At 45.8% G+C, this 26,524-nt stretch overlaps 1 protein-coding gene across 2 annotated transcripts in view; it reads left to right on the forward strand.

Moving 5' to 3' along the window:
* Positions 1–8,907: 8,907 nt before the first annotated feature.
* The window catches only part of trmt1l (tRNA methyltransferase 1-like), a gene marked incomplete at its 5' end in the record, with an annotated part of 58,450 nt that continues 40,833 nt past the window's right edge, over positions 8,908–26,524 (forward strand). Inside the window, 6 exons of one of the 2 annotated variants that reach the window (XM_084307436.1) lie at positions 8,908–8,968; positions 15,163–15,270; positions 22,495–22,557; positions 22,902–23,015; positions 24,149–24,213; positions 26,209–26,368. In XM_084307436.1, coding sequence (XP_084163562.1) covers positions 8,908–8,968; positions 15,163–15,270; positions 22,495–22,557; positions 22,902–23,015; positions 24,149–24,213; positions 26,209–26,368 — 571 coding nt within the window. Of the gene's footprint in view, positions 8,969–15,162; positions 15,271–21,643; positions 21,844–22,494; positions 22,558–22,901; positions 23,016–24,148; positions 24,214–26,208; positions 26,369–26,524 lie in introns of those variants that run through there. The other variant, XM_084307437.1, reaches the window with a different exon arrangement.

Below are 26,524 nucleotides of genomic sequence, written 5' to 3' on the forward strand. Positions count from 1 at the left end.
AGGTACTGCAGGCGGCGATCGATTGGACGGAGGACGAGCTGGTCCTCCCCGCCGACAAGGGTTCTCCCCGGGGCTTGGTCCACGCCGCGGCCGGGGAGGGACGAGAGACCCCGCTGAGCGTTGACACGCTGCAGGAGACTATTAGGCAGCTCCAGGCAGGAATGGAGCGGCTAGGTGTGCGCCAGGAGCAACTAGTCCAGACCTTCCAACAGGAACATGACGCGCCCCGGAGAGGCGCCACCGAACGGCGACGCCGAGACGACGCGACCGCCGCCACGCGAGAGCCCCGCCGAGACGAAGACGGCAGGCTAATCTGCTATGCCTGCAATCAGCCGGGCCACATCAGCAGGGACTGCCCCCGCTCGGCCGGCGAGCCACGCCCCGCCTCTACTCCCAACCCCGAAGCTCCGGGCCCGTCAGGGTACCGACCCGGACCACGAAGGGCAGTCGACGCCGTCGTAACCAGAGTCGCCGTGGAGAGATGCGAGCCACCTCTGGACCTAGCCGCACTCCAGGAGTCCATCCGACAGCTCTTCGCCGGCCAGGAGCAGTTGGGCGCGCACATGGAGCAGCTATTCCAGGCGCTTCAACAGGAGCGAGATACGCCCCAGAGAGGATTCGCCGGAAGCCGACGGAGGGGAGACGTGCCCTCTACCCCGCGCAGACTACCCCGCCGGAGTGAGGATGGGAGGCTGATCTGCTACACCTGTCAACAGCCCGGCCATATCGGCCGCGAGTGCCCCCGCGCGATGGGAGTGAGGTTCCTCTCTCACCAGTACAGGGCGCCACCCACACAACAGCCGGCGGGTCGTCCGACCTGGCGACCGCCAGACGAGGGGCCGGAGAGAGAAGTGTGGTGACGTGCCGGATGATACGCCACCAAGGCGGCCGGCCCGACAGACGCGCTGGTGCCCGGGCGCCCATTCCAAGGAGACCAGGACCGGAGGTAGTGGACACAGCAAGGGACGTTCTAGCGATCCCAGCGGAAGGCGTTCGTGCCCGCCGGCGGCCCGAAGCGCGGGCCGGGCCGTCACAGGCCCCCGCCCTGGTCGCAAGGCCAACCGAAGAGGTGAGCCCACGGGAGCCGCCGGAAGTCAACAGCGAAGGTTATGTAATGATCTCGGCGGAAAAAGTTCGGGCTTGCTTGCTCCGGGCTGCGCGGGGTCGGCCGGCCCCCGTCCGTGCTCACCGGAGCCCCGAGAAGCGGACAGATCCGCCGGGGGTCCCAGTGATCGGCGCAAAGCAGACAGCGGTCCAGAAGGGAGACTGCGGATATAGCTGGGACGAGATACGGCAATTCCAAGTGGAAGACCCGGAGGTGGGGCCCGTACGGGAGGCGGTGATGAAGGGGATCCACCCCACCGGGGTGCAACTGCAAGAGGTGAGCACACTCATGTGTAAGCTCTACGGGCAGTGGGAACGGTTCCATCTGAAGAATAAGGTGCTATTCAGGCGAGTTAGTGACCCTCGAGATGGGGAGGAGAGACTACAGTTGGTGGTGCCGGGGGTGCTGCGGCGGCACGTATACGAGATTCAACATGTCCTGGGGGGACATTTGGGCGAACGCGGGATACTAGGGTTAATGGGGCGGGGCTATTACTGGCCAGGGATGGCGGCCGAGGTGAAGGGCTGGAGGCAACAGTGTATACGGTGTGCCCCGGCTCGAGACGTGGTCCCGAAGGCTTGGGCCCCGGAACATGCACCTACGAGACCGCCCGAAGCGGGCGGGAGCACGCGCGGATCCCCCGGAGGATGCACGAACCTGCACAGAGCTCCTCCGAGTCTGATGGTCCCCCCCTTGGGGACTCCACCCCTCTTACCTCCTCTCGTGTTGCTACCCGGGAGGGCAAGAAGACGGACACGGGATCCAAGAGGGGGGAGTCGGACCAATCCGGGACCCGAGGAGCACTAGAGGTCGGCTACCCGCTCGGTATCGCCAGGACTACATGCTCAAGAGTCTGTTTGTCGAACAGTGTGTCCAACTCATGAAGGAGTGTGTGAAACTGTTAGCATAGTGTGTGATTGTCGATCTATGCGTGAAACTGTTGGTCTCAGGACCGTTTTCATGCATGCGTTGGTTGGTGTTTTATTGAGTTAACTTGCAGAGGACTTGGCAAGTTCAAAGTGGGGGGAAATGTAGCAACCTGAAAAATATGCTTATTATTCAGATGTGCTGACTTGCCTTTTATCTCCCCTTTGTGCACAAAGACATGTTGACTAGTTTCCATTGATATTCTCACGAACAATGATGCGAGCTCCTCCTTCTTCTATCGCTGGAATATGGATTATGAACAGGATTACTGGACCATACTCTATCAGTCTTTTCCCTGTGTGACTAGTTGGCGACCAGCAGGGGGCGGTGGAAGGCAGAGAGTGTCGGAGAGAGATGGAAGGAAATATATGGAAGCGGAGGAGGGGAGACGCTCTCTTCTGCTTGGGATGTTGCTGTGAACGGTCGCAGCTGCGACGGGAGGTGCTTTGGAATAGCCCCGTTAAAGAACCCCCAGAGAGCCCCGCCGGAGCGAGCGACGGGTTATCATAGGAGTATCCGTGATAGTGCATGAGTAAGAGAGTCTGGAGCTAACGAGACTAACGTCTAACGTTATCGGGTTATAGTAGGTACTGTGTGCGGTATAGTAGTATGCTGTTAACGGCTCCGTCTGACTTCAGTAGAGACCGGTGGTATAGCCAGCCACGTTGCGCCATAGTATAATCGTGTAGCAGGTGGGCTGTTTGGGACCCAGAGTGTAGCTGCAGTGTTAGTGAGGGTGAGCTTAGATACGCGCGTGGACCTACAACCAGTCTGCTCCGGCTGCCTACAACCAGTCTGCTCCGGCTGCCTACAACCAGATCTACGCCTGGCTGCCTGCAGCACACGGGAGTTCGTCCCGACCAACAGAGGTCGCCATCACCCAGCACACGCTCTCAGCCAGCACTGCCTCTCTGCTCCAGCTCCGCCTGCTAGTCCCCTCGCCGAGAGCGTTCGACGCCATCTTGCCTTCCGGACGACGGTGGCGCGGCGAGGCCGCCATGTTGGTTGAGTACAATTGAGCATCTACGCTCCGGAGCTATTACACAGTACACAGTGTGGTGCGGCCCGCGGGCGAAGCTAGCGTTGCTAACCACAGTTCTAGGGGTACCCCATAAACAATATATGCCGGCATTAATATAGGACCTGTGTTTGGTATTTGTGGGCCCACCTTTTGATTTCTTTTCATTTTCTTTGAGTGTGATACCGTGTTGGTGTTTAATAATATTTTCCCATCTAATTAACTCTTTCCCTGTGGGGAGGTTACAGACCTGTTGCATTACAAGTAAAGCCTAGAGAGGTATTATTCTTGCCGTATAATTAAAGCCTGACAGAGGTATTATGCAGGGCGACCCAGACGTGGGTGAGGAGCCAAACCTATTGCAGTATATTACCCCTGATACTAACCCAGAGGTGGGTGTATGAAATACGGGTTTAGGAGGTATTGAGTCGATGAAACGGAATCATAGTGGGACTTCAGTCCATTTGGTCATTATCTTTAAATCATTGTAACTGACCAGTATAGTTAATATTAAATAATTAGATGGGAGTTCTGTGTGCGTGTCCATTCATGAGCGGGTCAGCAACTCTTTTGGTGTGGGTAACGTTAACATAGTTAACCCCTTCTTATTCCACCTTTCCCTTTTCATTGTAAGGTTTCTAGTGTCACTGAGGGAGGGTACTGCTTGCGGGGGGAACTCAGGGTATTTATTTACAATTCAGTCACTAGGTGTGGGAGGGTTTAAGGAGCAATTGGGGGAAGTGGGAGCGTGTTGGGGAGGACTGTATTTGTACTAAATACTAAATACCTATATGTCCCTATGCCATAAATGTCATGTATGTTGTGTATGTCATAAATGTCTATATGAATTGAAAATGGGGGACCCTGATGGAAACAAGACAAACGTCTTTTTCAGGTCTGCATCCCCTTAACAATTGTATGTATTGAGCCGTACTGTATTGTACCCATTCTGCAATCTGTTAATAAAGTTTTCAATCAATCAATCAATCAATCAATCAATCAAGGGGGTAGGAATACATACGTTTACACTTCATCCTATACTCCTGCTTGTTTGTTTTTTAATCTGTTTATTACTTGTTTTTTATTATTATTTATTTTCAATTTATGTTCGAAATAAATAAACGCATTAATTCAAGATATTGTGTGAGCAAAAGTATAGTTAATTTACTCATACAGTATGTACATCCTCTGGCCCCGCGCGGATCTCGCAGCTGTGCCCGCACAGTGCAATACTCCAATTCAGCCATTGGGTGGGTGGCGCTGCTGAGCGGCCCTCACAGTGTGGCCGTCAGAGCGCGGCCCTGAGAGCGACGCTGGCTCTACGGCTCTGCAGCTGCATGCTTCTCCGGGAGTCCGGGGTGATAATCTGGCGCGCCATGTAAAAAGTCGCATGCCTGACATATCGGCATGTAACTCGAGAACCGACTAGGCACAGATTTTGGCGATTCAGATGGCGCGGAGCTAGGGGGGTGGCTACCTGGGCTCAAGCCCCGGATGTATTCTGAAAAGCCCCGAATCTATTTAAAAAAAATTTAAAAAAAAATAAACAAAAAAATAAAAAAAATTGATTTTTTTTTTTTTTTGTTTTTTACAATTCATCATTGTTACATGAAAATATGTTTGCACCAGATTTAGCAGAAGCTAATTTCCATCTGTGGTCTATCCAGCTGCTAACTGTATTTGAGTGAGTTAAGTCTTGGTGTTATGGTAGACTCAGACCTAAGCTTTAAATCACAATCAACAAGTTGACAAAAACTTAATTCTTCCACCTTAGAAACATAGCTAAAGTACGGCCATTTATAAATCAAAAGGACGCTGAAAACCAGATCCATGCCTTTATCTCAAGCCAACTCGACTACTGTAATGCACTCCTTACCGGCCTCTCGAAAAAATACGATGATAACTATTTTATTGCAATGCACTATTGCATTATTTTATTCTATTTGACTAACTATTTTATTGCACTGCACTATTTTACTTTGTATCAGTGAATCATAGACGCCTGGCCATAAGAGCATTCGGAGCATCTCTGCTCTCCCACTATTGAACTTGGGGGAGCAAAGGTATGATCTTGCTCCACCACTTTTTGATTATATGAAAAATATGATATATCCCCCCCCAATATATAAATGGTTAACTGAGTTTTATAGTGAAAAGAGCAGCTTTATTGGTCAAGATTGAAGGCTCTATATTGCAGGAAATTGCACGTACAGGTTCATTAAATTCAAAAAAAATCTGTCGTGGAGGGGGTTGTGCCGGACCCCCTCCGAACCACCCCTTGCCTGCCCAAAAACTAAAAAAAAATAAAAAATTAAAAAAAAAAAAAATAAAAAAAAGGGGGGGGGGGGGCCCATCTGGGCTAAGCCCCGGATCTCCTACAATCCTAAATCCGCCCAGAACGGCAACAAATAGCGCTTTAATTCGGTATTTTATATGTTCTGCGAAAAATGCAGTCCCGAGCCTTCAGATGCTCGCAAAGGGCTGTGAAACTGAAACTGAAAAACAATGAAACCCCGGACATTTCCATGAATTTATAAATTATGCATTCGCAAATATGAGAGCTCTGTCATTGAAGTGGGTGGTGGCACGCAACAGCGTTCACCCTGATGTAAACAAAACAAGTCATTGATAAGCGACAGCCATATTAGACACAGCCATAATTTAAGATATAGTTTATGCATTCGCAAATATGAGAGCTCTGTAGCTGTCAACCCTCCCGTTTTCACCGGGATTCTCCTGTTTTTCAACCTTCTTCACGCCCCGTTCAAGGTTCACGGAATTGGCACGTTTTTGTACTTATACATTTTTACAAAATGGCTGCAATTCCCCTCCGTGACGACAGGTGGCAGCAGTGTAAAGTATGCCGAGCTGATTTCAATGTCTCACACGGAGGAAAACACAGTCAGCATGACAAATCGGCGAAACACAAGCGAATATTATGTGTTTAGAATATGTTGCGACGGTCGGATTGTTATTAAAAACGGAGGGATACTAGCTATTATGTGTAGGAGTTGGCGAATATGAATTGATTGCTTTAAAAACGAAGAGAAATGTCGTATTTACGCTGTTTACAACGGGATGGCGGACGAAAATCTTCGGTTTTGGCTTAACGTGTGACGTTAGATTCAATTTACGTGCAGGGAAGTGGTTTACGTAAGGATTAATGACATGAACTAAGGTTGGGTGAGAGGTGTGAATGTAACTGTGAAAGCAGATTTAAAAAAAATCAAGCTGGTTTGGCATATATGAGGAAGGTTGCCGATAAGAATGAACGTTTTTTACTTCCTGTTTTGGATGACTGGGGAGTTTGGTTGAATATTGACGTCTCTCATTGGTCTGTGTGGTATGACTGAACAATGTGACCTCCCATTGGCTTAGATGAATGAATGACTAGTCAAGTCAAGTCAAGTCAAGAGTTTTAATTGTCACGGCATACAGGTATACAATGAAATGCGGGTGGTCTTGCCCGCAACGATGTGCAATACAGTGGTACAACATATAATAGAATCAAAAAATGAAAAAACAACATTGTGCAGTAAACAGGTAACAGGTAACATGGAGTGACATCTCAGTATCTGTACATAGTTATTTACAGAGCATATGGGACATGCTAGTTAGCTTTGGTAGTGCAATACACTGTTCCTGTTATTCTAATTTAAAGTGTCCTTTCCTTTGGCCATAAGTGTGCGTGTGTGCGACATGAGTGTGTGCCCGCTCATGTTAAAGTGTTAAGTGGCTGCTCGTGTGTGAGCGTGCACAGCGTGCGTGTCGTGTGTGTGTTCATGTGTGCTTGTGTGTGGATAGTTCAATGTTCTGAGCACTCAATGTTCATTGTTCATGGCTCTGATGGCCTGGGGGAAGAAGCTGAGCCTAAGCCGCTCTGTCCTAGTAGCTGGGGTTCGCAGGCGTCTGCCTGACCTCAGCAGCTGAAACAGGCTGTTATTGGGGTGGTGAGGGTCTTTCATTATCCTGCAGGCTCTGGATTTGCACCTCTTGTTGTATAGAACCTGCAGGGGGGGTAGTGCAATACCCGTGGTACGCTCGGCTGAGCGCACCACTCTCTGTAGGGCCTTCTTGTCCTGTGCCGTGCTGTTTCCATACCAGGCAGTGATGTTTCCGGTCAGGATGCTCTCTACAGCTCCTGAGTAGAAGGACTGGAGTATCTTCCCCGATACTCTGAACTTCCTTAACTGTCTCAGGTGGTAGAGGCGCTGTTTCGCCTTCTTTACTACTGTGTCTATGTGTGTTGACCATGTCAGGTCCTCTGAGATGTGGACCCCCAGGTACTTAAAGCTGCTCACCCTGTCCACGGTAGCCCCGTTAATCATCAGTGGTGTGTGCGTCTCCTGCTGTCCTCTCCTATAATCCACGATCAGCTCCTTGGTTTTACCAATGTTCAGGAGCAGGCTGTTGTCCTGGCACCAGCGTTCCAGTACCTCAACCTCCTCCCGGTAGGCCTTCTCGTCGTTGTCCGAGATCAGCCCCACCACCACCGTGTCGTCTGCGAACTTCACTATGGAGTTGGAGCTGAACTTGGCCACACAATCGTGTGTGTAGAGTGAGTACAGCAGGGGGCTCAGGACGTCAGCAGAATAGTGACGTGCTGCACTGGCTTGCGTGAAAGCAAGTCAGATAAAGTTTGGATGAATGTTTTGTGACTGTTGATATGAATGAAGAAATATGTTTGTCTCTCGTGGTATGTGAAGAATGATTGTTTACAGTTAAGATGTGATGTGAGAGTGTCTGGCTGTGGAAGAGTGCAATAGATGTATAAATGAGGGAATTCCGTTTTCACCACAAGGTGGGAGCAAATCAATTACAATGGCTTGTTTTTAGCAGAGAAGGACTTCTTCCCCCATTTTCAATTCATCATAACATTTACAGTAAAATCAAATACATTTACAGATTACAACCTTTATTTAATGGTTAATATTTTGATAAAAGGTAATTTTCTGTATTTTTATAGCATTTACACTTAAAGTAGGAAAACAAAAGTAATCTGTAAAATAATAGTGAATTTCCTGTGAAAAAACATTTACAGTTTACCCATAAACTTCAGATTTTAGAATGGCTGGGTACATACAGGTTTTGACCAGCAGATGGCAGCGACGAGGCAGCTCCATTGGGAGGGGGCGGGGCCGAGGGAAGGGGCGGGGCTAAAGTGTACAAGTTTTTTCTCCTGCCAATGTTGACAATTGAAGTGGGTGGTGGCACGCAACAGCGTTCACCCTGATGTAAAGTAGCGATTTTTTATTGGTTTGTCATGACAAACCAATTACATAATCCAACATATGTGTAAAGAAACAACATATTCTAGTTAACGGTATATTTTTTTAATGATTCGTTACGGTATAAATTAAGTTAACTGGAGCTTAGTATTGCTGGCTGGCTGAGGGGATTTTTGCGGCTCATGCGCATGCGCGGGCGTAAGCGATAACTGGCGGCGATAAGGGGGGCGTAATAGCGTAGGGTCACGTGGGTTTAGTGGCCAATCAGAGGAACCCGGAAACCCAACTGCGTTGTATAGAAAGCATACGCGCCCCGGACAGGGCGTGAAAAGAGGAGTCAGAGGACATGTCCAGGCAAAAGAGGACGTTTGGTCAGTGGTCACCCATAGCCATAACCAGTTCGAAACAAGGCGGACATTAATACAATTTTCAATAAATCAATCAATCAATCCAATAACAGACGCTCACTTAAAACAGCGCACCTCCCAGCTGCTTCTATAGAAAGTAGGTTCGTACTTTACGCCAGACATACATCAGTACGCGCCCTTAGCCACGCTTGCCCCTTGAGAGGATTCTCCGGCGCTGCAGCTGGACCCTACTCGCGGATCGTCTGTAGTTAGTTAGTAATAATGGCGGAGCTCAAGGAGGGAGACGCTGCCAAGCTACACCAGGAGGACGTCGATATAAAAGGTGAGAAAACCGCCGAGATTTCCCGTCGATTAAAAAAATTACGCGACATTAAATTTGAGCAAATATCGCAGCGTACACCGCGTCCGCGTCGTGTGATAAACAAGCACCGAAATGGAGTTTCTAACTGCAGAAGTGGACGTGAGCCTCAGCGCGGAGCTCCGCCATAGGGCCCAGTAGTAGTAAATTACGTTGATAAAGAGGAAATAAGCTATCGTCAAAACGTTGCCATTGCCACTTACTTGCAGCCGCGCAAGTGTCCTTTCATGACATTAACCGGCTCGTTCAATTCGAAATGCACTTGTTTCCTATTTTCGACGACACGGTCTTGTCACGGAGCTCCGCAATAGGACCGTAGAGGCGCACAGAGCTAGCCCATCATAGCACCCTGTGGCCTGGAGGCCCAGCTGGACAGGTTAGCCTGCACCCATCCACTCAAGTACATGTGTAGTAGGCCTACTGGGGGTGCCTTTCACTATCATTCAACTCAATTTAAACTGAAGTTTTTGTGAGTTTTTACTAAATTTGTTAAATCGAAATTGGGCAGCCTAAATAATAACATACCTATTTCTATTATTATATATTCAAGTAATAGAGGCCTTGCATGTAATGTTTATATATGTCTTCCAGCATGGCTGCCTGTAACATAGCAACCATTATTTTGTATATGGCAGTGCAAGAAACAACGGTTGCTATGTGTTGATTTGTGAGAAACATTATCAACAAAAACACAATCATTTGGTGTCTTGTTACTGGATCTTGTAAATAATTCACAGTAGACTAACAATGTCCTGCATTCCCAGTGTTTACCTACTCTTCCACTGTACCAAAAATGAGGCATTTCGTTTTTTAAAGTGGTTACCAATGGTTACAGGCAGCCATGTTGGAAGAAAGAGAACTACACATTCATTCCATGCAAGGTATCTTATTACTTGAATGTATATAATAGGTATTTTATTATCGTTTTATGATTTTTTTTTTTACACATAACATAGCCTGTATGGAAAAGGTTTTGGTGCTATTCAGTGTAATGTTTTAATTACACCTTGTTGTTATTGGGACACAACAACGGGACAATTAACGTTGATAAACTGCATCCTTTAGCTGAGGACAACCATTGATTGATTGATTGATAACTTTAATTAACAGATTACAGAATGGATACAGTACACTACAGCTTAATACACACAATTGTTAACCCTTTCTCTGCCACGCTTATGTACATCCTTATACAATCCTCTGCCAGCTCTATTTGTCTATGGAGATGTTCCCCTTCTTTGCAGGGCTATAACTTTTTAAATTGTATTGCTAAATTGACATTACTATGGCCCATTCAATGTCAATTATCTATCGTTTAGGATGTAGCAACGTTCTACTTTTTCATTCACATATTCATACTAAAATACGGTCTAAAGTATAAATATGTTTTTATCGTTTTCTGCAGCATTCTGCAGAACGTGATTTATAGCCGTAAATGCATTATATTGATGATCTCTCTCTCGCTTAAAAATACCTAATATACAGTAACTTAGTATCCGAGTTTAGACATTTGTCTTGAATATTTTTCTTACCCGAGAAATTTCATTGATGGAATTCCTTTATCCATGAACTTGGCATACACCACCTCCTTTTCACAGGCTCGTCTGTCTGTGCTGCCATCCACCAGAATGCTGACATATCTGGCTGATGTGATCTCCTCAGTCATCTGACTTTGTATGTCCTCAGCCAGGAATTGCGTGAAGACTCGTGCCTGTTTGTCGTTTGCATAAGTTCCCCCCAAATCTACTCCATGCCTTTTCTCAAGGGTGATCAGGGATGGGAAGTACGTGAACGGCAGCTCTTGTTTTGCTAGGTGGTACGTTATGTCAAATAACTTGACCATTTTGCTTAACAGGTCAGCATTCATTTTCATAACTGACTGGACGATGGGCTCGTTGCGTTTCAGTTTGTTCGTCCACGCTTCTGTGAACAACATAAACACGGAAAACAATCATCAAAAACTGTATAAAGCACAATTACGCCTGCGGCCTGCTGCCTGCGGCCTGTCCAAAACGTGGTACTAAACGTGGCCTATTGCAATGACGTTACCTAAGTTAGCAAAGAAACCCGCTAACGTTAACGTTCAAGCAAATTAACATACAAATTATAAAAATTGTCGACACTTACCATATGCCATGTTGTGACCGCGGCTGTCTTGGTGGCGCAAAGCGCTGTATTTCTTGACTGTCGTAGTCCCGCGGACAAAAAGATCAACACACGCACCTCGGACATTAGCCGTGTTTGCAGCTGGAGTCTCACGACACGCTTTACAATAAATAATATGTTGGCCTGTAGCATCCTCCTCAACCCCTAACCAGTCTAATCCCCACGACTCCACCGTACTCCGCTTTACATTTTTTAATTTGAGGACCTGGGCCCCGGGAATCTGCTTCTCAGACTCTGTTTCCTTGTTTTTATAGTTTAATAAAAAACGCTCCATCTTGTCTGTCTCTTCAAAATGCCAGCTTCTCACCTGCCAAAGATGAGAGGGGGAGGAGTGACGTCGACATCGGCCTCGGATCAAAAGCTAGTGTGCGCACGGCACAGGGGTGAACTTGGGTGTCACAGCTGGGACTCGGAGCGTTGCGTCAACTTGCGTGTTTGCAATGGAGGAGAAGTTTGGTTCACTTGTAAATAAAAATAAACTATTCACGTAAATGAAACAAAACGTAATGTTAATGTCTCCATATAATATATAATAATATAATATATATATAATTAGTAAACTGTCGGGGGCATTTGGTGCCCCCCTTAAATTATTTTCAAGGGCATTTTGTCCATTTTCAAGGGCATTTTGCCCCGAGCCCCCGTTAATTTCGAACCCTGCAGTGTATTCTGTCATCTACTCTAAGCCATCCTAGGTTGTCCAAGTGGGCAGGGGTGAGGTGGGTTCTAGGAGTAAGTTCAAGCAGTAGTCTGACCAGTTTGTTTTGTGATGTTTGTAATCTTGTTTTTAGTGCCTTTTTAGGTGCTTGGGTACCATGAGGTGCAAGTAGTGATGCACGATATATCGGCCGCCGATATAATATCGGCCGATATGGCCGTTTTTTTACACATCGGTATCGGTCCGATATCAAGATAGGGCCGATATTTTTTTTTTTTTTTTTTTTTTTTTAAATCTTTTTTTTCTTCTTTTTACATGTTTTGGCCTTAAATAGTTTAAAAATATCAGTCATTTCTGAAAATAAGTTACAAAAGTTAAAAAAATTATGCGTTTTGGAAAATAGCTCTTTATTTGATTATCATAAAAAAGTGTTTTCTATACAGAGATATCGACATCGGTAAATATCGGTATCGGCCAGAACAGCAATATTAATATCTGTTATCGGTATCGGCCACAATTTTCACATCGGTGCATCACTAGGTGCAAGCATAGTCGTAGTACCCTTGAATGAGTGCTCCTGCCAGAGTCTGGGTATTCTTGTTTACCAGAGAGGAGATCCGGTACAGGAATCTAGTTCGTTGGTCGACTTTTTTTTATTACATTGGATGCCATTTTGTCACAGGAAAGATTTGCCTCTAGGATGGAACCCAGGTATGTAATTTCATCTTTCCTTGTGACAATATTGCTGAGTTTGTTATTTGAACCGAAGAGAATGGACTCTGTTTTACCCAGGTGTATAGTTTGTTATCAGCGAGCCAGGTGCAGATTCTGCCGAGTTCAGAGCTGAGGATTTGTTCAACCTGTAACTTGTTCTTGTCAGAGACCAGCAGGCCTGAGTCGTCCGCGAACAGGAACAAGTTGCAGTCACAAGCTGATGACATGTCATTTGCATAAATTAGGAACAGTAACGGTCCTAGTATGCTTCCTTGTGGAACACCACAGCTCACTGGGAGGGGGGGGGGGTACCGTTTACCTCTAATATCTGTTCTCTCCCCTCCAGGTAGGATTGCATCCAGCTCACTGATAAACTATACAAACCAATTGCTTTTAGCTTGTCAATTAGAATGGAGTGATTGACAGTGTCGAAGGCCTTCTGTAGGTCCAGCATGACCATGCCGCAGTATTTGCCCGTTTCCACCTCTTGTTTGATGTGGTCGTTCAAATAGAGAAGACATGTGTCAGTGGAGTGGGATGTTCTGAAGCCAGATTGGAATTCATAGATTAGATTTTTCCGCAAGGTACTTTTCGACCTGTTTGTAGACTATTCTTTCCATGACCTTCGAGATGGAGGTAAGAATAGAAACAGGGCGGTAGTTGCCTGGGTCTAATTTGCTGCCCTTTTTGTGCAGGGGGGTCACTCTCGCAATTTTGAAGTCTTTGGGTACGTGTCCCTGTTTTATGGAGAGGTTTATTATGTGTGTGATGACTGGGGTGATGGCGGCTGCTGAGTCTCTGAGGAATTTGGAGGGAATATTGTCATGGCCAGTGGCCTTGTTAGGTTGGAGGGCGCTCAGTTTTTTGTGCACCTCAGCTGTTGTTACCATTTCAAGTTTGAAGTCGTCTTTGCGGACAATTAACGTTGATAAGCTGCATCCTTTAGCTGAGGACAACCAATGGACATAAGAGCATATGAGAGCAGTAAATGTTTTTCCTAAACTCATGTTAATTGTCTAAAAGGTGTGGATGGTGGCACCAGGGTTCGAAATTGATGCAGGCTTGGGGCAAAATGCCTGTGAAAATGGACAAAATGCCCTCGAAAATCAGTTAAGGGGGGCACAAAATGCCCCAGACAGTTTACTAATTATATATATATTCTGTTGAAGTCCGACATATTTAAATATCTCCGGTCATAATGTCCTGTGAGAATGATTACCTCGCGACGGACGCGACCTGTGTTTTGCTGATGAGAATGGCGGTGCGGCAGTTTAGTGCTGGATTAGCGAGAGGCGTGCAGCTGCGGAGCCGCAGAGCTCACAGTTGTGCCCGCACAGTGCAGTACTCCAATTCAGCCATTGGAAATTCAGCCATTTGGTGGGTGGCGCTGCTGAGCGGTCCCCAGACCGGACCTGATTGCGCCGCTGGCTCTGCGGCTCTGCAGTTGCATACTATTGGGATGAGTTTATCGCTTCGTTGGGAGGCGGAGGTTGTCGTTGGTTTCAGCGATCACGCAGCGTTGGACCCCGCGATAATGTTGCCGTCTCTCTGCCAAATTTCTCAGTTCTTCGCTTGATATAATTAATACAAATGTCCCCAGACAGTTTACTAATGATTAGGGATGGGTACCGAATTCGGTACTTTTGAGGTACCGAACCGAAACACGTCGGTACTACAGAGTATCGAACCAATGAGAAACCGATTTTTTTTTTTTTTTTTTTTTTTTTTTGTTTTTTTTCTTTTTTTTACTTTTTTTTTTTTATGTCAACGTTCACACGCACAATATATGCTTACCTAGGATTTGACTTGATTCAACAACAAAGCAGTCGAAATTGTAGTTATTTGAAGTTTGGATTTTTTTTTACGACTGAGGTAGGTAAATTACATTTATTGAGACTAAAGTACAGAAAAAAGGTACCGTTGGGTACCGGTATCGATTCACAGGTACCGGTATCGGTTCAAATGTGAAAGGTACCCATCCCTACTAATGATATATATATATATGGAGACATTTTTAATGTCATTAACATTACGTTATCAAACATAGTATAAAAATTAATATTGCTATTTATTTAACTGACTAGTGAAAGACGTGATTTATTAAATCTGTTTTGATCAGACGCCGATGTCAACGTCACTCTCCCCACCCTCTCACATTAGCAGGTGAGCAGCTCACCAGCATTTGATGGCATTTTGAAGACAGACAAGATGGAGCGTTTTTTATCAAACTATAAAAACACGAAGGAAAAAGAGTCTGAGAAGCAGATTCCCCAGGTCCTCAAATACCCTTTTTTTTTTTTTTTAAGCCGAGTACGATGGAGTCGTGGGGATTAGACTGGGTAGGGGTTGAGGAGGATGCTACCGGTCAACATATCATTTATTGCAAAGCTTGTCGTGAGACTCCGGCTGCAAACACGGCTAGTGTTCGAGGAGCTTGTGTGGATCTTTTTGTCCGCGGGACGAAGACTGTCAAAAAATGTGGATGTTTAATAACCGTTTATCATAGAAATTCAGTGCCCCCAAAATACAAAAAAAGCCCCCGAAAATCAATTAAGGGGGGCAAAAAAAGCCCTTGGAAAAAAATGTTAATTTCTAACCCTGGATGGTGGTGGTAATGGAGAGGCCCTTTCATCAGACGAGCAGCAGCCTGACGCAGCAGCACCTGTGATAAAGACTGAGGCGGGTGCAGACGCCGGTGATGCCAAACCATCCACCACAACAACCATTGGTAAGTCAATACAGAGCCTGCGCGGTCTGTGTTGTTCAACAGGAGGGGAGAGGGAATGTTAGATTTTAAAGGAGCACGCCCACATTATGGGAAAAACGCTTACCGTCTTCTCCAGAGTCAAGGCAGAGAAGATGGATACCAATTTCCCCCTCTGCGTTCAGTAGAAAGCTATCCGGCTGAAAGCTAGTGTGGTATATCTTCAACCAGCCTACTGTATGTTATATATCCTGTTGTTTTTTCTGCTGGGTAGCTGTGTCTAGGAGAAGGTCTGGCCAACAGAATCTATGAGTTAGGAGAGCAAGGTGTGACTTAGACTTTTTAGACAACCTAAAGTTCATAAGAAGGTCTTAACCTCTTCCGCCCGTGCGGTCCGGGACCGGACCACAAATGACATCACGTCATAAATCAAGCTCTGCAGACAGTCTCACATAATTATATATATATTTTTTTCAAACGTATTCAAGAATAAACATCATAACGGGGGGCGGCTGGGTGGCGCAGCGGACATTGCGTTCGTCACTAACGCACGAGACGGGTATAGAATCCGGCTGTTGGCGCTGCCTCCGGCTTGGGCCGGCCGTCATACTAACTCAATTGGCAGAGTTAGCGGGTGGGAAGTCGATGGGTGGTAATCTGGACGTTGTAAACAGCGACTCCTACAGGTCGGTTGGGGCGCCTGCACAGCAGAGACAGGAAAATGGCGGGGGCAGTGTGAGCCTCCCACACGTTACTCCTCGCCAAATGAGAGTCCGCGCTGGCAGGTGAAAAGATGCGACTGGCTGCCTACACATGTATCGGAGGGGACATGCGATGGGCTTCTATCCTCCCTACAACTGGCCAGTGGGGGGCACATGCGAGCAACGTTCAAGACAGGGGAGGGGAGAATTGGCACGGCTAAATTGGGATGGGAGAAAAATAGAAAAAGAGGAGAAAAAGTGAAGAAAAAAAAAGAAACATCATAACCATGTCACAACAGCAGTTATAATGTATATTTCAATCAATACATTTGTTTACCAATAGGTTAAAGTGTTATTAGTGAGGTTTTAGTTTTTTATTTTTTTATTTGGCGGAAATCTGCCATTTTGAATTACCGGCCGTCGGTGAATGTAGTCATTTTGAGTCATTTTGAGAAGAGGACATCCAGAGCTTTCAATCAGCGTTGGAATTTTTCAAATAGATGAAATTGAGTAAGGGATAATGTATAGCTACGAGGTAGGGCTGGGCGATAAAACGATAACGATAATCATCGCGATAAATTATTTCCTCGAAATAAACATGAAACGTGGTCGAAAAGTTTCGATATATCGATTTTCCAAGCTTGGACCAAACAACCAATCAGTGAAGGAGATGGCAACAGCGAAGGAGACCCGCGGTGCACCTCTGGGAGTCTGGGTAGGAAACAAGGCTGGCTAGGATCATTAGCTTGCACGCCGCTATTTTATCATTCTGAGGACAACAGCAGAGAGGGTAGGATCTTTTAACTGAATACTGTGTACATCATTTTGAAGTGTGTGACTAAATTGTGTTGTGGAAATTGTTTGTAATTAGTTTCACCCAGCTGACAGAAACTGGAGGTGTGGCCTTTTGCTGCAGGTGTCACTCATCAGTAATTAGTGATAGTGATTTAAAGACTTGCTGGCATAGCGTCAGCGAAGCGTCGAGAAACGAAGAGGGACAAAGAGGAGGAGTTTTCCTGGAGTTCACCGCAGAGGGATCCACCGATCCACCCAGTGCTAAGTACACCATAATCCCATATTCCCGTCCCACTCTGCTATTTCCCTACTATCTCGCTTCCTCCCTACCCCCTTCAACCTCCTCCTACCACTCTTGACACCACAATGTGCCTCATACCTATATCCACAATCTGCTCCTCAAGAACAGAATCAACCCATCCACGCCAGTTTGCTAGCAACCCGGCTAATCTCTCCTACCCTCCTACAGCCACTAATACACCTGTCACAGTACAGGGAGGCTTATGGAATTGTCAATCAGCAGTCAAGAAAGCTGACTTCATTACTGCCTACGCCCATAGTCTAAATCTGCAGCTCCTGGCTCTAACTGAGACCTGGATAACCCCCAATAACTCGTCAACACCTGCAGCATTATCTACAAACTATAACTTCACTCACACACCTCGACCCTCCAGACGGGGTGGAGGCACTGGCCTCATGACATCTCCTTCATGGGCTACAAACCTAACGCAACTCCCAGAACTGTCACTCTCCTCCCTCGAATATCATGCAGTATCTGTCTCTAATCCTTTCAATCTCACCATTGTTACACTCTATCGCCCTCCAGGTCCCCTCGATCACTTCACAGATGAGCTGGACATGCTTCTAAGCTCCTTACCGGAAGATGGTACCCCGCTCCTTCTATTGGGCGACTTCAACCTGCCTGACTCATCTCAGTCGGTCCCAGTGGTCTCCCTCCTACAACAATTTGACCTGACTCCCACTGCCATGCCTCCCACCCACAAAGCAGGCAACTCCTTGGATCTCATATTTTCCCGTAACTCCAGCATCATTAACACCACGGTAACTCCCCTACATGTATCTGACCATTCCTTCATATCCTTCTCACTAACTCTCATGCTTAACCGAAAAGTCTTCACCCCAACTCAAACCGTCTCACTCAGACGCAACCTGCCCTCCCTATCCCCCTCCACCCTCTCCTCTGACATAATATCCGCTCTACCTTTGAGTGACACCTTCTCTGCTCTCCCCACAGAGATGGCAACCTCCACCCTCCTCTCAGCCCTTGCAACCTCCTTCGACAAGCTCTGTCCCCTCGTTGAGAAACCTGCCCGCCGTTCCCCACCCAGTCCATGGCTGACGGATGCAGTGAGAGAACAAAGACAGGTCCTGAGAGCGGCTGAGAGGAAGTATAGAAAGTCACGCCTCACTGCTGACATCGACACATATCACAACCTCTTGTTAACATTCTCCAAAACCATTACTAATGCCAAAGCTTCTTTCTTTCACCATAGGATCGAGGCCTCTGCCAAGAATCTTCGCAAACTGCATGCTACCATGTCCTCCCTCCTCACTCCCCCCCCACCTCCTCCTCCCTCATCTTTTTCTGCCGAAGACTTTGCGATCTTCTTTGAGGAAAAAGTGGAGAACATCCGCAGCTCCTTCTCCCAACCCCCACCCATTCCAAACGCTGAATCGAGAACCTCATCCTTCACTCTGTCATCTTTCTCTCCCATTACAGAAGCCGAGACCCTGACACTGGTAACGTCGAACCGTCCGACTACATGCCAGCTGGACCAGCTACCCTCCCCACTCCTCCAGACCATAGCACCGGACATCCTCCCATTCCTAACTGCAACCATCAACTCCTCACTCAACTCGGGGGTGGTCCCCACCTCCCTAAAACAAGCCAGAGTCACGCCCCTCATAAAAAAACCAACCCTGAACCCCACCGTCATAGCCAACTATCGCCCTGTCTCTCTTCTCTCCTTCCTTTCTAAAACACTTGAACGTGCTGTATCCAACCAACTTACTGCTTATCTCTTACAGAATGACCTCCTAGACCCCAATCAGTCTGGCTTCCGGACTGGCCACTCCACAGAAACGGCCCTCATTGCGGTCACAGAGGCACTTCACTTAGCAAAAGCGAAAGGCCTCTCCTCTGTCCTGATTCTCCTAGATCTATCTGCAGCCTTCGACACAGTCAACCATCAGATCCTCCTCGCGGCCCTCGCAGGAATGGGAGTGGCTGGATCTGCGCTGACATGGCTGACATCATACCTCAATGACCGCTCCTACCAAGTGTCATGGAGAGGGACTCTGTCGGCCACCCGCCCCCTCCGGACGGGTGTCCCCCAGGGCTCGGTCCTAGGACCCCTTCTCTTCTCCCTCTACACTAAATCACTGGGTAACATTATCACATCTCATGGCTTCTCATATCATTGTTATGCCGATGATACTCAACTCTTCCTCTCCTTCCCTCCCTCAGATATCCACGTCTCTGAGCGGATCTCGGCCTGTCTGTCCGACATCTCCGCCTGGATGACGACCAACCACCTCAAACTGAACCTAAGCAAAACAGAATTGCTCCACCTGCCGGCCAAATCCTCCCCCCTGACCGACCTCTCCATCAGTCGAGAATGCAGCTGTGACCGCGTCGCCGACCGCCAAGAACCTTGGTGTTGTCCTCGACGACCAGTTGAACTTCTCTGCTCACATCGCAGCGACAACCAGAACCTGCAGATTCCTCCTGAGCAACATCAGAAGGATACGCCCCTTCCTGACAAAAGAAGCCACCCAACTCCTCGTCCAATCAACAGTCATCTCCCGCCTCGACTACTGCAACGCACTGCTAGCTGGCCTCCCGGCCACTGCCACCAAGCCTCTTCAACTCATTCAAAATGCAGCGGCCCGCCTGATCTCAAACCTACCGAAGTCAGCCCATGTCACCCCACTTCTTAGGGACCTGCACTGGCTCCCCATTGCTGCACGTATCCGCTTCAAGGCCCTCGACCTAGCATACCGTGCGGCAAAGGGAACCGCTCCCGCCTACCTCCGGTCAATGGTCTCTAACTACACACCCTCAAGACCCCTACGCTCTGCGTCTTCTGGCCGCCTCAGATCTACTCCTATCCAAGCTCCCGGAGGGTCATCAAAGAGAAGCCGCCTATTCTCAGTCCTTGCCCCACAATGGTGGAATGAACTACCCATCCCAGTTAGGACAGCCGAATCCCGTCCAATCTTTCGCCGTCGACTAAAGACTCACTTCTTCAACCATTATCTGAAATGATAAAAAAAAAAAAAAAAAAAAAAAAAAAAAAAAAAAAAAAAAAAAACCCCGACTAACCTTAATGTCATGCACTTGTCCTAATAAACTAACCTACACTGTAACACGCAACACTTTGATGAACATTGTTACTCAGCTGATAGAGTTATACCCTTCTTGCTGTCTTGTCGCACAGAACTTGTAAGTCGCTTTGGATAAAAGCGTCAGCTAAATGACTAAATGTAAATGTTATAGTTTACGTGCGGAGTGGGTGTGTGGCGTGAATTCTGAGGGTACCGGTTAGAGTAGTGTGGGGTATGCGGTGGACGTCGTTGCAATGTATTGGGGCGGAACGGAGTATTTTAGGGTGATTTTAGTACATTGTCGTGGGATACACCTAGGGAACAAAATAACCACCCGCCAAGCGCCAATGGCCTGTAGATTTAAGGTTTGGCGAGTAAAAATGTGAGGTCTGCCCGCCACCTGGCGTGTAGTTCATATCGATACTCTTATTTTGAAAATCCTGTGCGGGTCTCATTTCCGCCCCAAGCGCAGCTCCAGTCATAATATCTATCGCTCCGGCAGCTAGCAACGTTCAGGTTCATATGATACTCTTATTTTGAAAAACCCTGCAACTCCGCGAGTCATATGATATCCGCCCAGTCCGTGCTTCTGAAAGCAGAGCAGCGCTCTACACAGCAGTGCGCCTACACGACCCGAAATAAGACTGTGGTGTTTTTTTCTTTCTTTCTCACAACGGGTCAAATGCATCTACATGCTTTGCACCGTCGCCATTCCTTTATGCCCACATCGCCCGAAATTAACGTTTATGTACCATTACAATCACTACAACGTTAGCGTAAGCTAACAAGCTAATCCTGATCAGAGGCAGAGGCGCAGAGCCATAGAGAACAGCAGACAGTGTGGACTGGGGAAAGGGAAATGGGGGGGGCACTCTCCCCTTCCCTGTGTGTGTGCGTGCGTTTGGAAAGACGATGAAGTCACTAGTCAGGACTCAGGACAGGAGTATATTATAGTAAACTGAGGATTACTGAGGATGGACAGATAATGTTGATATTCAAATATAAAAAAGTTTCGAGAGGAGTGGAAGTTTGAAGACAGACTACAATATGATGCAGGGGTGGTGAGTTGAAACTGTGTGTGTGTGTGTCCCAACCCCACTTCTATGTTTCAATAAATTATTTGCATTTAAAACTATTAACGCTGACTCATTCCTTCAGTCCACTCAAAATTATGCTAATATTCCTTATGTTGTTTATGATATTAATTGAAAATAGCATATGAGAGTATTATATAGTAATAATAACACATGGCGATATACTAAAAAGCAATTTATAATTTTTGGCTGGTAAAAAATTTGCATGGCTGGTAGTTTTAAAAATCTACCAGCCAAATGGCTGGTAAGTCAAAAAGTTAAGTTTGTTCCCTGGATACACTGCTTGCTCTGGCTAACTGTGTTCCATTCTTATAATGCATATGATCCAGTGGCGGTAGGTTGCCCCCTGGTGGAATATAATCTATGCACTGGGCCGTGTTTGAGAAGAATGTGCGCGGACTGATGACGACATCAACTCGAGACATTCAGTTGTTTTGGTGGTTTGAAATCACGCGGCATAATCACAATAAACATTCATTAAGACTGTGTTGTATATAACAAAATGGATTTATATGGATTATGGACTTGGACACATTCATGGAGAATTCAAGCCGGGACCACAACGCTTCTCAAAGGGTTGGCTCGACACGCGACGGCTCTCGACTCCAACTCGTCTCGTAATGACGTCTTCGACTCTTCGTTCTATCGCAGCAAAACAAGTGAGTCTATTAATAGCCCGTCGGCGCCGGCCATAAGAAGTTAATTAAACCTGACAGAAATGTATATCGACGATAATTATCGATATCGAGTTATATGAAAATAATTTTATTATTTTATCACGATAACGTTTTTTGGCCATATCGCCCAGCCCTACTACGAGGTCATTGTCGCAAAATAATTGACTGACACGGAGTTTAGAACACAGAGGCGCCTCGCAGAGGTGTTTTTTCAACGTCAGTGAAGGTCAATTATTTAGCGACAATGACCGAGTATAGCTATACATTATCCCGCTTATTACATGGCTAACTTACTAACAATATACCTAATTCATTTTACACCATCAACAAGACGAGATCAAATGCAGACGCAGTTGTTTTGTGCCTCTCTGTCAGCCCAAATAAAGTGATTACCGTATTATTATTGCCGGCAGGTGTGTCTGATTGCACTGATGCAGTGTGTGTCAGTGGGCTTGATTGCTCCAGCTGCGAAAAGCAATAATCACCAGTGATAATTGCGCGTTGCCCATGGCAGCGGTCAGTTATCGAAAAATAATTTACCGCTGTCAGGGGCTATTGACTAATCACAATCAAGAATTTCGGCGAATGTTAAAAATGTTAATAATCAATAATCAATGCTTTTGTTTCTTACAGAGAGACACATTTCCATTCATACAAAATTGGAGTGCCTGGAGATGCTCGTCGACCTGAATGGTGGTATGTCGACCATTATTACAAACAAATACAACATTTAAATATCTTACGGCACGAATGGTAACTAATTACGAACTAACCATGTTTATTAACGCTGCCTCTGTGTGCATGTGGGTTTGAGTTATATATGTATACTCTCTGTCGAGTCCTAATGTCCCCACAAATATATAATCATATATTTGGGAGGACTACTTTCTTTTTTTAAACAAAGTTATCATTTTGTTTTGGTTATAATTAGGTTAAGGTTAGGCATGTGATGGTGAAGTTAAGTCTTTATAGTAAATATTGTCAAGAGAATGTCCTCACAAGTATAACAACACAAGTGTGTGTGCGTCTCCCTCTGACAGCTGGCAGGAAGTCTTGTCCTCTGTGTCCCGAGGAGAAGTTTAAAGCCTGTTACAGCCACAAGCTGAGACGCCACCTGCAGAACCTCCACTGGAAGGTCTACGTGGAGTTTGAGGGTATGTATGTGTGTGTGTGACGCATAGATATAGAACAATGAACCTATAGACGGGTTTCTCGTCCACGTCAGTGCGTGCGTCAAGGAGGCAAAAAAAGGAAACACAGGTGTGGGATATTGTGAATATCCTGAAGAATGTTCTCAGTCAACAGAGGTTCAGTTAATAACCAGGTTTATTAACTAGACAGATAGAAATATACATATTAGTTAGAGTGGCTGAGGGGCTCACCCCAGGTGATCAGCTGAATGACCCAGGTAGAGACCTCGAATGCTGTCGGGAGGAGCCCTTTATAGTGAAAAAGGGGGAGGAGGGGGACCCATTTGATAGGTAAAATGGGTGTGGGCGGGACACAGGATAGGGGACAAAGGGGAGGGGAATGTCTTTACATGAGATAGTTGGGGAATCATTATATTATTCCACACGGGGCAGACTACAACATGTTTGCATTTGTTAGCCATGCTAGTGATCTAAACAGTTTCTCCATATAGCTTCATTATACTTTTAGTCAGGGGAGTGCCATGGTTTCTCCATAGAGCTCCATTATACTTTTAGTCAGTTTATAAAAATTATTTTAAATGTTTATTAGCAACGCCAAGCTTTCAAACCATTGCGATTCTCTGTCCAAGACCCTCGTGCAACTGTGAGTACCTTTGAAATTTCTCTGCGATACTTGTATAACGAACGTTTCGCGTCGGACCAGTTATTCAGAGTAAATCTAGGGTGGTTTCCTATTGAGGAGCAAGGGACTGTGGATTCACTCAGCCAAACCTTGTTGGCGTGCATCACAGTCACGAACGGGGCTAACTGCAGCAGAGCATGAGAGCCGCAGAGATGCACATTTTGGACGAGGAGGCAGAGTTTCGCCTACGAGATGAGGTTGAGTAGAAGCGGATCCATCGTTTGAATCTTGCGATGCGTCCCTCGACCGGTTTTGACCTTTTTGTAGATTAATCGTCTGGAGGCTATGACTTGGTGCGAGCTCTGCTCATTTATTGACAACTTCAGTATGCAGTAACCCACTGACTCATTCATGTTCAGTATAACAATATAACTCCAGATCAATGCGCAGAACTACCCACGTATCTCTTATATACTTCCGTATATGACACTTTTGACCTCTCACGTTCCCACAGGTCAGAGGATGTGTATCTGTCACCTGCCTTGCAGACACCTGAAGCCCAGCCTCAGTGGAGACCAGGTAAGAAAGTGAACACTATCTCTCTCGCTTACAGTTCCATTTGAGTTCAGGACCGGTAGCCTGGTTTCCACTGCAGGGCGAGCCAGGGCTTGCTAATTATTTAAGCGACAGGAAGTAGAGCAGTCGTAAATGGTGCATTTATATGTATAACTGTATATTGTATAATAGTGTACATAGGACTCATTACCTTTTGTATTTTAAATTAGTACTTTTATCATGTCTATTTTATTTCTATTCTATTTTATTCTATTTGTATTTTTTGCACAATCGAAGCGGGCATGGCCACCTTTATTTCACTATATGTCTTGTATGTGATGAATAAATCTCTTGAATCTTGAATCACACACTGGCGGTGGAGGTGACCATGCAAGGTGCCGACCTGCTCACCAGGAGCAGTTAGCGGGTTAAGTGTCTCGCTCAAGGAAACTTCGACACACTGCCAGGAGGAATCGAACCGGGAACCTTCCGATTCTTACATGACCGCTCTGTGTCCAAAGCCCGAAATAAAAAAGAACTGAACTGAGCCACTGTCCACCCCCCAATCTGGTAATCAGAATGTTCCCGGTTAGATTCCGGCTCCTCCCAGCGAAGTGTCCTTGAGCAAGACACTTAACCCCCTAACTGCTCCTAATGAGCAGGTTGGCACCTTGCATGGTCGCCTCTGCCGTCGGTGTGTGTGTGAGTGAATGTGTGTGTTTTGGATAAAAGCTCTCTCGAGCTTGGCCTAAAAAAAGTCTCCCTTCCTGAAGCACAGCTCAAGTTTTTCATTCATCCAGCTCAAAGAAATCAACATACATGGACGACATTTGTAATGTGATGATGCTGAAATGAGTTTACCTACTCTCCAGTACCCGAAAGCAAATTCCACTGATCGCTGTCGTGTGGTAACTTATAGGTGCTATAGATACAATGCAGCCACTAGATGTCGCACTACAGCACATCATCTAATTTATTCAATCTGGTGCATTCCACATGGAGAAATGGGAAGTAGGGACGGGCTACACGCATGTAACATGTAAACAACAACATTAATTTTGGACCCGCCAAATGTTATAATGTAAATTATATTAGTCAATAATTATTTTGGGGGAAATTCTACACCTTTCTAACAGCTCTGGGGATGTATTATTTAAAGAAAGAATGACTACTCTATAAAAAAGCTCTATATAAATGCAGTCCATTTACCATTTTATCTCACTCATTTCCTCCTAAATAAAATATGTCTTTCATCTTAAAAAAAATGTATCTTTATTTCGAACATGTAAATACAAACGATATAAAAACAAATCATTGATCTCTAGCAATGAAATACATTTTTTTTAAAGAGAACATAACTAAATTTACATGTTCGAAAAGGAGTAGGAAGAAGTATACACTTATTTAATCCTACCCCTTTTCAACTACTCAAAATGAATGTACTAATTTAAAACCTTAGAAAAAAATGTAAAACATGAAAGAAATTAAATTAAAATGTAAACACCCGTGAATGTCAAATCCCTTCCTCATCCCTGTACCCCGGGAAAAGAATTTCTTTACAATTCAGTTTGAATTGTCTCACGTTTGGACATTACTTTAGCACCACATTCAGACTGTTCCACAGTTTCTTCTTTCCATTGACTTGATCATATTACATCTATAACATAGCTGTGTTCAAATAGTGACAAAGGAAAAAAGAAAAACATATATAAAAAAACAAAGTATTTAAAAAAGAAATAAAACTTAAATAAATGTGTACGTTTTGTACATAAAACTATGAAACGTTTGTAACCTTTGCTAAATGATATAGTGAATTATGTTTCTCTTTTGTATTTGATTGTTTTCTGTAAATAGTGTAATGTAAATAGTGTAATGTAAAAAGGGTAGGCAATTATAAGCCTCAGCTTCAGCCTACACCTTTTCGGTAATTTTATTTATAAAAAAAGAAATTTGTAAAAAAAAAAAAGAGGCAGAAATAAAATCATTCATTCATTCATTGATCGTTGCTCTCCTCCGCAGGCGTCGGGCCGACACGTGGCCCACTACCACTGCGTGGTCTGCTCCGTCACCATCTCCCGCAAGACTGACATGATCAGCCACCTGAAGCGCCACGTCAACAAGGGAGAGACTGAGGCCAGCTACACGGCGAGCTCCGACCCGTCACCCTTCGAGGAGCCAAGTAAGCACCGAGATCAACACGGCCCCGAAACTAGGGATGTTCGATATTGGCTTTTTTACCGATATACCGATATTTTCCAACTCTTAAAATATCAACCGATACCGATATATGCGGGGTTTCCCCCCCTAAAAAACGGATTAATTCCAGGTAATTAAC

The sequence above is a fragment of the Notolepis coatsorum genome, assembly GCF_963971535.1.
Source record: "Notolepis coatsorum genome assembly, chromosome: 2".
Lineage (NCBI taxonomy): Eukaryota > Metazoa > Chordata > Actinopteri > Aulopiformes > Paralepididae > Notolepis > Notolepis coatsorum.